The sequence below is a fragment of the Rutidosis leptorrhynchoides genome, chromosome 1, assembly GCF_046630445.1.
Source record: "Rutidosis leptorrhynchoides isolate AG116_Rl617_1_P2 chromosome 1, CSIRO_AGI_Rlap_v1, whole genome shotgun sequence".
Lineage (NCBI taxonomy): Eukaryota > Viridiplantae > Streptophyta > Magnoliopsida > Asterales > Asteraceae > Rutidosis > Rutidosis leptorrhynchoides.
In genome coordinates, this window is record NC_092333.1 from 474,654,613 (window position 1) to 474,666,892 (window position 12,280).

Consider the following 12,280-nt stretch of genomic DNA (forward strand, 5'->3'; position numbering starts at 1 on the left):
TTACTTTTTATTTCTCTTTTAATCCTATATATATATATATATATATATATATATATATATATATATATATATATATATACATTAAGGGCATAATAGAACGTTATCTTATTACTTATATCTATATATAGATGTGGACTATTAATTTGAAACATGGGACGGAGGGAATACTTTTTTTTATTTTGTTGTTCAATTATTTTATTTTTTTATTGGTCTACGTCGTATTTTTTCTTATCAACACGTTAAACAAACGACACCGAATGAACACCTCATTTTAATCAATTTACCTGAATATCGGAAAAATACACAGAGACACCATGTACTCGGCTGATATGATGTGTAGGGAGGAATGGTTGGGACTCGTCTAATTGAGAAAATAAAAGAGGTGAGAGACAAGACCAAGGGAAGTAGACTACTCTGTACTTTTTTATGTTACACGCATCATCCATCCATGACACAAAACACAGTTTACATACACACAAACAGAAAAACCACATCATCTCCCAACACCTAAGCAACAAATTCACATCTTCTATCTTTCTCTCCTTGCATATATCTTGTTCTTCAAAACCTGTAATATTATTTACTCACTATTTTCATCTTCTACATGTATATGTATGTTCACTACTAATATTACATGCATTTCCCTACCTTTTAAAATCCAAAGAAAACATATTTTACTTTCATTTTTTCCAAGTCTTTTTGCTTAACAAATTTCTTGTTTTTATTGAAATTTAGAAAAGAAGGGGATGCCCTTACCCTTTGAATTTGAGGGGAAGGGGGTGGTATTGTTGGAAAACCTTAACCAACAACAAGAATCTGAGTTCGTTGTACCTTATGCAAATCCACTTGTACATTTTCAAGATTTTGTAAACAAGAAGAGAAGACACATCATCAGCAAGGAACCAACTTCTGTCCTGGATAACATCACTACCAGTCCAAGTCCACCTGCTTCTACTTCAACCCTGTCTTCTTCTCACGGCGGTGCTGACATTGCCGCCGGAGTGGCAACGCCGGCGCATTCTTCTAAATGGCCACCGCCGGAAAGTCAAGAAAGTAGTCTTGACCTCCACCACTTTCAGCAACAAATCTCCGCCGGAAATGACAAATGTGCCGGAATGGATGACTGGGAAAATGGAGATTCCGGCCAGAACCAAGCCATGCTCCGGTGGATCATGGGGGATGTGGAAGACCCATCTATCGGTTTAAACAAAATGCTTCATGTTACCTCCGGCGCCGCTCTTTCCGGCGGTGCTCCGGCGGAGTATGAGTTCAACGGTGGGTTTGGTGTTGTAGATCAGGGTTTTATATCTCTTGATTCCGGCAACCCAATTGGAAACTTGTCATCTCCGGCGCCTGCGCTGCCGATGTACCATCAAGATCAAATCTTTTCATCATTAAGTGATACCCAAATGCTCCCATTTGACATAAAACCTAATCTTTTTAACCCCCCATTCGAACACCAACTTCTGATGCCAGCACAACGCAAAATGTACAACCCGGGTAACATAGAGTACAACCCATTATTGCACAAAAGCCCGTTTCTTGATCCGGGCTCAAACCCACTTCAATTGCTTCAAAAATCACCATCTATGAAGAAGGTAACACAACCACCCATTAACCCTCATCAGCAGCATCAGCAACAGATCATTGATCAGCTGTTTAAAGCAGCTGACTTGATCCAATCAGGAAACGGGTCAAACCCGGATCCGATACTCGCGCAAGGGATATTGGCGCGGCTCAATCATCAGCTTTCACCTATTGGTAAGCCTTTCGAAAGGGCTGCTTTTTATTTCAAAGAAGCCCTAAATTTACTCAGTCATTCAATTCTTAATAATAATGTTAATCCCCAAATTAGTACTAATGGTTCACCATTTAGTTTAATTTTCAAGATAGGTGCTTACAAGTCATTCTCAGAGACTTCACCTTTTATTCAGTTTGCTAATTTCACTTGTAATCAAGCTTTACTTGAATCCCTTGATGGGTTTGATCACATTCATATTATCGATTTCGATATTGGTTATGGTGGTCAATGGGCTTCACTTATGCAAGAACTTGCTTTAAGAAACAATGGTGTTTCTTCATTAAAGATCACTGCTTTTGCTTCACCTTCAACTCATGATCAATTTGAATTGGGTTTGACCCGTGAGAATTTGATCCATTTTGCAAATGAGATTAATGTTGGGTTTGACTTTGAAATAGTCAACATTGATGTTCTTGCTTCTTCTTCATGGTCTTTACCCTTTAATCTATCTGATAATGAAGCCATTGCTGTTAATTTACCAATTCATGTGTTTTCTAATCACCAAACTCAAATCCCAAATGTACTTCGATTCGTTAAGAGTTTATCTCCTAAAATTGTTGTTTCGGTTGACCGAGGGTGTGACCGAACAGATTTACCATTTTCAAACCATCTTATTCATGCCCTTCAATCGTACTCGAACTTACTTGAGTCACTTACTGCTGTCAACATGAATCTTGACTCGTTACAGAAGATCGAACGGTTCTTGATTCAACCCGCTATTGAAAAGATTGTTTTGGGTCGGTCTATGTACCCTGAAAAGACTCAGCATTGGCGAAATCTTTTCTTATCAGCTGGATTTTCGCCATTGTTGTTTAGTAACTTTACTGAAAGTCAAGCTGAATGTTTGGTTAAAAGGACCCCTGTTCGCGAATTTCATGTCGAAAAGAGACAATCGTTGCTCGTGCTTTGTTGGCAACGTAGAGAGCTCGTGTCTTGTTCCGCTTGGAGGTGATAAAAGATGTCGATTAAATGGAAAGTTGTTGACTTTTGGCAATTTGACTTATGCTGTTAGTATGTTGGATATGATTATCAATGTATTACTTGTTGATGTTTTTAGAGCGGTTTATGGTATAGCTCAAAACGTTAATCTTGATTCTAATTATGTTTAGGTTATGTGTTGTTGTAAACTTGATACAAAACCAAAATCAATTGTGTGAAAGGAACATATTTGTGTCTCTTATATGTGCTCGACTGAAAATTGTAAAAAACCTAAATATAGGTCCATGCACACTTTCGAGTAATTTGTGTGGTCTCATGTTTAACTATCACTACGTGTGTGTGCGCGCGTTCGATCAACTCTTAATTGAATAGTTTAGTACTGAATGTTGAACCATTTAACATTCAGTGCATTTGTTTGTGACATCTGAACAACAATGGGATCCCAATTTTTTCCCCCAGTACTAAAGGTATTTGAATGCTATTTTAGTGATCGTTTACCTTCAAAAAGCTACAAATTCGGGAAATATATGCAGTTCGAGTAGTTGAATTTAGTGGTTTTTAAGAAAAAACTATAAATTCGAAAAATATATAGGGGTCATGTAGTAAAATTTAGTGATGTCCTATACAATTTAAAGATTATTTTCTGCACAAAAAATTTAATTTAGTGGTGTTTCGTGATTTTACGGGCTTCAAGCTAGATTCGCCTTTGCATCTGAATGTCTTAAATATTACTGTATATAATATGTGTAGTGTGTTGAGAATCTCTATCCTAGAGTCGTGTAGTCATTTTTTTAATCGAGTATTTTGACCCACTTGATTACGAATATCACGAAATCAAGATTATGATAAGACTGGGATGGACAATCGTCGTGATCAAAAGATAATTGTTCTACACAATTGTAGAAATATTTTCTGAAAGTTTGAATGTTGAAAGTATGATTAGAATAATCAAATTCTGGAAACTTTCTTCAATGAATGAAGAGTTATATTTATAATAGGTCAAAATGTGCAATTAAGTGTTGCAACCTTTCAAATTTATTTATGATTAAAGGTCAAAACCCTTGAATGGTAAGTGTTGCAACCTTTCAAATTTATTTATGATTAAAGGTCAAAACCCTTGAATGGACATGTTTGAATGGGTGCTTTAAAACACTAATAAACCCCTTAAACATGTCCCAAAACGTCCAGGTACAATAATCAACTCTTTGTGAACTGTTGCAAAACGTTTGGAAAAAAGTTGCCACTTTTCTGCAACAGCAGTTATATGGTGTGGCGCACCATGGTAGAGGTTCGGCTGTAGTGACCCGAACTTTCATGTTTATATATATATATATATATATATATATATATATATATATATATATATATATATATATATTAAATGAAATTGTTATTTACATGATTAAGTGTTTTCAACATATTAAGCAATCAAACTTGTTAAGACTTGATTAATTGAAATAGGTTTCATATAGACAATTGACCACCCAAGTTGACCGGTGATTCACGAACGTTAAAACTTGTAAAAACTATATGATGACATATATATGGTTATATATATAGTTAACATGATATTATGATAAGTAAACATATCATTAAGTATATTAATAATGCACTACATATGTAAAAACAAGACTACTAACTTAATGATTTTGAAACGAGACATATATGTAACGATTATCGTTGTAACGACATTTAATGTATATATATCATATTAAGAGATATTCGTACATCATAATATCATGATAATATAATAATTTAAAATCTCATTTGATATTATAAACATTGGGTTAACAACATTTAACAAGATCGTTAACCCAAAGGTTTCAAAACAACACTTACATGTAACGACTAACGATGACTTAACGACTCAGTTAAAATGTATATACATGTATTGTTTTAATATGTATTCATACACTTTTGAAAGACTTCAAGACACTTATCAAAATACTTCTACTTAACAAAAATGCTTACAATTACATCCTCGTTCAGTTTCATCAACAATTCTACTCGTATGCACCCGTATTCGTACTCGTACAATACACAGCTTTTAGATGTATGTACTATTGGTATATACACTCCAATGATCAGCTCTTAGCAGCCCATGTAAGTCACCTAACACATGTGGGAACCATCATTTGGCAACTAGCATGAAATATCTCATAAAATTACAAAAATATGAGTAATCATTCATGACTTATTTACATGAAAACAAAATTACATATCCTTTATATCTAATCCATACACCAACGACCAAAAACACCTACAAACACTTTCATTCTTCAATTTTCTTCATCTAATTGATCTCTCTCAAGTTCTATCTTCAAGTTCTAAGTGTTCTTCATAAATTCTACAAGTTCTAGTTTCATAAAATCAAGAATACTTCCAAGTTTGCTATCTTACTTCCAATCTTGTAGATTGATCATCCAACCTCAAGAAATCTTTCTTATTTATAGTAAGATATCTTTCTAATACAAGGTAATACTCATATTTAAACTTTGATTCAATTTCTATAACTATAACAATCTTATTTCGAGTGAAAATCTTACTTGAACTGTTTTCGTGTCATGATTCTGCTTCAAGAACTTTCAAGCCATCCAAGGATCCTTTGAAGCTAGATCCATTTTTCTCATTTCCAGTAGCTTTATCCAGAAAACTTGAGGTAGTAATGATGTTCATAACATCATTCGATTCATACATATAAAGCTATCTTATTCGAAGGTTTAAACTTGTAATCACTAGAACATAGTTTAGTTAATTCTAAACTTGTTTGCAAACAAAAGTTAATCCTTCTAACTTGACTTTTAAAATCAACTAAACACATGTTCTATATCTATATGATATGCTAACTTAATAATTTAAAACCTGGAAACACGAAAAACACCGTAAAACCGGATTTACGCCGTCGTAGTAACACCGCGGGCTGTTTTGGGTTAGTTAATTAAAAACTATGATAAACTTTGATTTAAAAGTTGTTCTTCTGGGAAAATGATTTTTCTTATGAACATGAAACTATATCCAAAAATTATGGTTAAACTCAAAGTGAAAGTATGTTTTCTAAAATGGTCATCTAGACGTCGTTCTTTCGACTGAAATGACTACCTTTACAAAAATGACTTGTAACTTATATTTCCGACTATAAACCTATACTTTTTCTGTTTAGATTCATAAAATAGAGTTTAATATGAAACCATAGCAATTTGATTCACTCAAAACGAATTTAAAATGAAGAAGTTATGGGTAAAACAAGATTGGATAATTTTTCTTGTTGTAGCAACGTGAAAATTGGTAACAAATCTATATTAATCATATCCTAGCTAACTTATATTGTATTATACATGTATTCTAATATATTATGTAATCTTGGTATACCATAGACACGTATGCAAATGTTTTGACATATCATATCGACCCATGTGTATATATTATTTGGAACAACCATAGATACTCTATATGCAGTAATGTGGGAGTTAGCTATACAGGGTTGAGGTTGATTCCAAAAATATATATACTTTGAGTTGTGATCTAGCCTGAGATGTGTATACACTGGGTCGTGGATTGATTCAAGATAATATATATCAATTTTCTTCTGTACATCTAACGTTGGACAACTAGTTATAGGTTACTAACGAGGACAGCTGACTTAATAAACTTAAAACATCAAAATGTATTAAAAATGTTGTAAATATATTTTGAATATACTTTGATATATATGTACATATTTGTTATAGGTTCGTGAATCGACCAGTGGCCAAGTCTTACTTCCCGACGAAGTAAAAATCTGTGAAAGTGAGTTATAGTCCCACTTTTAAAATCTAATATTTTTGGAATGAGAATACATGCAGGTTTTATAAACGATTTACAAAATAGACACAAGTACGTGAAACTACATTATATGGTTGAATTATCGAAATTGAATATGCCCCTTTTTATTAAGTCTGGTAATCTAAGAATTAGGGAACAGACACCCTAATTGACGCGAATCCTAAAGATAGATCTATTGGGTCTAACAAACCCCATCCAAAGTACCGGATGTTTAGTACTTCGAAATTTATATTATATCCGAAGGGTGTCCCGGAATGATGGGGATATTCTTATATATGCATCTTGTTAATGTCGGTTACCAGGTGTTCACCATATGAATGATTTTTATCTCTATGTATGGGATGTATATTGAAATATGAAATCTTGTGGTCTATTGTTACGATTTGATATATATAGGTTAAACCTATAACTCACCAACATTTTTGTTGACGTTTAAAGCATGTTTATTCTCAGGTGAATATTAAGAGCTTCCGCCGTTGCATACTAAAATAAGGACAAGATTTGGAGTCCATGTTTGTATGATATTATGTAAAAACTGCATTCAAGAAACATATGTCGATGTAATATATTTCTATTGTAAACCATTATGTAATGGTCTTGTGTAAATAGTATATTTTAGATTATCATTATTTGATAATCTACGTAATGCTTTTGAAACCTTTTTTGATAAAATAAAGGTTATGGTTGTTTTAAAAATGAATGCAGTCTTTGAAAAACGTCTCATATAGAGGTCAAAACCTCGCAACGAAATCAATTAATATGGAACGTTTATAATCAATATGAACGGGACATTTCAGTTGGTATCAGAGCGTTGGTCTTAGAGAACCAGAATTTTGCATTAGTGTGTCTTATCGAGTTTGTTAGGATGCATTAGTGAGTCTGGACTTCGACCGTGTTTACTTGAAAAATGATTGCTTAACAAATTTTGTTGGAAACTATATATTTTTAACATGTGAATATTATGTGATATATTAATCTCTTAACGCGTTTAATATTATGTGATAGATGTCTACCTCTAGAACAAGTCCCATTGACTCACCTAATAATAATGAAGAGTCAAATGTAAACTGGAATGATTCGTGGACTGATTCACAAGTTCCCGAAGAGGAACCGGAAGAAGAGTCGGAACCGGAAGAAGAATCGGAACCGGAAGAAGAATCGGAACCGGAAGAAGAAATAGAACCAGTGGGGGAAATAATAAAACGGTTAAGTAGAAGAAAATCCTCAACCAACCGACCAAAGTTAATTATGGTCAATGGTGTTTCCGCCAAGGAAGCAAAGAATTAGGAGGATTACCAATTCTCCGATGAATCGGATCCCGACAAGGATTCCGATGATGTTATAGAAATTACCCCAACACAATTTAATAAGGAAAAAGAGAATAATAAGGGAAAGGGCATAAAAATAGAGAAATTTGATTCCAAACCCGATGAACTTTATATGTATCGTCAACACCCGTATTTTAACTCTTGTCTATTTTACAGTATAAAAACACAAAATGGATAGACAACCCAATATTTTAAGAGACCTACCTGGAGACATGATTGATGAAATCTTGTCTAGAGTCGGTCAGAATTCCTCGGCACAACTATTTAAGGCGAGATCAGTTTGTAAGACATTCGAAGAACGTTCCAAGAATGCCTTGATTTATAAAAGGCTTTCGTTCGAAAGATGGGGGATATCACATTGGGAAATCCATAAGTTACGATGTATTTACTTTGACGCATATATTACGGGGAACCCAAATGCTATTTTACGCAACGGGTTAAGAAATTATTTTGACTCAATATATCCGAATATAGGACTTCGTGATTTAGAAAAAGCGGCTAACATGCAACATAAAGAAGCATGTTATGCTTACGGGTTAGTAATGTTCACTTCTCACCAAAGTGAGAACAAGAACATCAGGCTACAACTATTAAAAAAAACGTTCCCACAAGTGAAGGAGTCGGTAATTGGGGTAAGAAATGAGGTTTTTAGGTTATTACGAGACTGTTGATCATTACGTAATCTTCATCCTTTTGACAACGTTACAACACATTGTCTTACTATCGGTCACAACGGTTATGTTCCACAAAACCAAGGATGGGAAGTGGTATTAGTAACACCAGAATGCATGACTTGTTTCTGGACGTATGAATTACGTGTCTTTATTGCCTTTGCTGAACGCCTTATTTATTAACTAGAATTATCTTCGCAACTACATTGTATCAAAGTTTTATGTGCTATATTTCATGCTATATGTAAAAAAAGCGGTATTGTAAGTTTGCAAGTTATTGTATAAAGGTTTGAATATGATATTTTTTTTTTTGATTAGTTTTTCATATAGAATTGTAGTAGTTGAAATGGTATGTTAGCTACTAAGTACGAACTTAACGGGTAGGTACTACCCGAATTAAAGAGTATAAAACGCTAATATGAAGAAAGAGCTTTTATAAATAAGTTCATATTACGCTACGAAATACTATTGACTACTCTTGATATTCTATATGATTAACTCATTTCATTTGACTATTTTGAAGGAAATGGCACCGACTACTCGACACACCTTGAATATGAGCGAAGAGGAATTTCGTGCCTTTCTTGCTTCAAACATAGCCGCAGTACAGGCTGCGCTACATACCAACAATAACCTTGGATCTAGCAGTACAGGAAATCGTGTAGGATGCACCTACAAAGAATTCACTGCCTGCAAACCTTTGGAATTTGATGGAACCGAAGGACCGATCGGATTTAAACGATGGACCGAGAAGGTCGAATCGGTGTTTGCCATAAGTAAGTGTACTGAAGAGGACAAAGTGAAGTACGCTACGCATACCTTCACAGGTTCTGCGTTAACATGGTGGAATACCTATCTAGAGCAAGTGGGACAAGATGATGCTTACGCACTACCGTGGTCAGCATTCAAGCACTTGATGAACGAGAAGTACCGTCCCAGAACCGAGGGCAATAAGCTCAAGACAGAACTTAGAGGGTTACGAACCCAAAGATTTGATATTACCACGTACAAAAGACGATTCACAGAATTATGCCTATTGTGTCTGGGAGCGTTCGAAGATGAGGAAGAGAAGATCGACGCGTTTGTGAAAGGATTACCGGAAAGAATCCAAGAAGATATAAGTTCACACGAGCCCGCTCCATACAACACGCATGTAGAATGGCTCACAAACTAGTGAACCAGATTGAAGAAAGAATTAAAGAACAGACTGCTGAAGAGGCCAATGTGAAACAAGTCAAAAGAAAGTGGGAGGAAAACGGTGATAAGAATCACCAATACAACAACAACAGCAATTACAACAATAATCGCAACAACTATCCCAACAATCGCAACATCAATCGCAACTACAACAAACAGCCCAACAACAACAACAACAACAATAACAACAACTACAACAATCATCCCAACAACAATAATAACCGCAACAACAACAACAATCAGAAGCAGCTATGCTAAAGGTGTGAAAAGTATCACTCGGGGTTCTGCACCAAATTTTGAAACAAGTGTAAAAGAAATGGTCATAGCGCGGTGAAGTGTGAGGTCTACGGACCAGGGGTTAACAGAACGAAAGGAACAAATGGTGTCGGAACGAGTAATGGCAGAGCAAGTAGTGTCGGAGCAAGTTATGCCAATGTAGTTTGTTATAAATGTGGAAAACCTTGCCACATTATTAGAAATTGCCCGAACCAGGAGAACACGAATGGACAAGGCCGCGGAATAGTTTTCAATATTAATGTGGCAGAGGCACAGGAAGACCCGGAGCTTGTTACGGGTACGTTTCTTATTGACAATAAATCTGCATTTTATTTGATTCGGGTGCGGATAGAAGCTATATGAGTAGAGATTTTTGTGCTAAATTAAGTTGTCCATTGACGTCTTTGGATAGTAAATTTTTACTCGAATTAGAAAATGATAAATTAATTTCAGCAGATAATATATGTCGGAATCGAGAAATTAAACTGGTTAGCGAAACATTTAAGATTGACTTGATACCAGTAGAGTTAGGGAGTTTTGATGTGATAATCGGTATGGACTGGTTGAAAGAAGTGAAAGCAGAGATCGTTTGTTACAAAAATGCAATTCGCATTATACGAGAAAAAGGAAAACCCTTAATGGTGTACGGAGAAAAGGGCAACACGAAGCTACATCTTATTAGTAATTTGAAGGCACAAAAACTAATAAGAAAAGGTTGCTATGCTGTTCTAGCACACGTCGAGAAAGTACAAACTGAAGAAAAGAGCATCAATGATGTTCCCGTCGCAAAAGAATTTCCCGATGTATTTCCGAAAGAATTACCGGGATTACCCCCACATCGATCCGTTGAATTTCAAATAGATCTTGTACCAGGAGCTGCACCAATAGCTCGTGCTCCTTACAGACTCGCACCCAGCGAGATGAAAGAACTACAAAGCCAATTACAAGAACTTTTAGAGTGTGGTTTCATTCGACCAAGCACATCACCGTGGGGAGCTCCTGTTTTGTTTGTCAAGAAGAAAGATGGTACATTTAGGTTGTGTATCGACTACTGAGAGTTGAACAAACTTACCATCAAGAACCTCTACCCACTACCGAGAATCGACGACTTATTTGATCAACTACAAGGCTCGTCTGTTTATTCAAAGATTGACTTACGTTCCGGGTATCATCAAATGCGGGTGAAAGAAGATGATATTCCAAAGACTGCTTTCAGAACACGTTATGGTCATTAAGAGTTTATGGTCATGCCGTTTGGTTTAACTAATGCACCAGCTGTGTTCATGGACCTTATGAACCGAGTGTGTGGACCATACCTTGACAAGTTTGTCATTGTTTTCATTGATGACATACTTATTTACTCAAAGAATGACCAAGAACACGGTGAACATTTGAGAAAGGTGTTAGAAGTATTGAGGAAGGAAGAATTGTACGCTAAGTTTTCAAAGTGTGCATTTTGGTTGGAAGAAGTTCAATTCCTCGGTCACATAGTGAACAAAGAAGGTATTAAGGTGGATCCGGCAAAGATAGAAACTGTTGAAAAGTGGGAAACCCCGAAAACTCCGAAACACATACGCCAGTTTTTAGGACTAGCTGGTTACTACAGAAGCTTCATCCAAGACTTTTCCAGAATAGCAAAACCCTTGACTGCATTAACGCATAAAGGGAAGAAATTTGAATGGAAGGATGAACAAGAGAAAGCGTTTCAGTTATTAAAGAAAAAGCTAACTACGGCACCTATATTGTCATTGCCTGAAGGGAATGATGATTTTGTGATTTATTGTGACGCATCAAAGCAAGGTCTCGGTTGTGTATTAATGCAACGAACGAAGTTGATTGCTTATGCGTCTAGACAATTGAAGATTCACGAACAAAATTATACGACGCATGATTTGGAATTAGGCGCGTTTGTTTTTGCATTAAAGACTTGGAGGCACTACTTATATGGGGTCAAAAGTATTATATATACCGATCACAAAAGTCTTCAACACATATTTAATCAGAAACAACTGAATATGAGGCAGCGTAGGTGGATTGAATTGTTGAATGATTACGACTTTGAGATTCGTTACCACCCGGGGAAGGCAAATGTGGTAGCCGACGCCTTGAGCAGGAAGGACATAGAACCCATTCGAGTAAAATCTATGAATATAATGATTCACAATAACCTTACTACTCAAATAAAGGAGGCGCAACAAGGAGTTTTAAAAGAGGGAAATTTAAAGGATGAAATACCCAAAGGATCG

The 12,280-nt window shown here is 35.5% G+C and overlaps 1 protein-coding gene across 1 annotated transcript; it reads left to right on the forward strand.

Moving 5' to 3' along the window:
• Positions 1–476: 476 nt before the first annotated feature.
• On the forward strand, positions 477–2,959 carry LOC139874733 (scarecrow-like protein 6). Its single transcript, XM_071862140.1, has one exon. It carries the CDS (start codon positions 747–749, stop codon positions 2,751–2,753), a length of 2,007 nt encoding a protein of 668 aa, XP_071718241.1. The 5' UTR covers positions 477–746; the 3' UTR covers positions 2,754–2,959.
• The last annotated feature ends 9,321 nt before the right edge of the window (positions 2,960–12,280 follow it).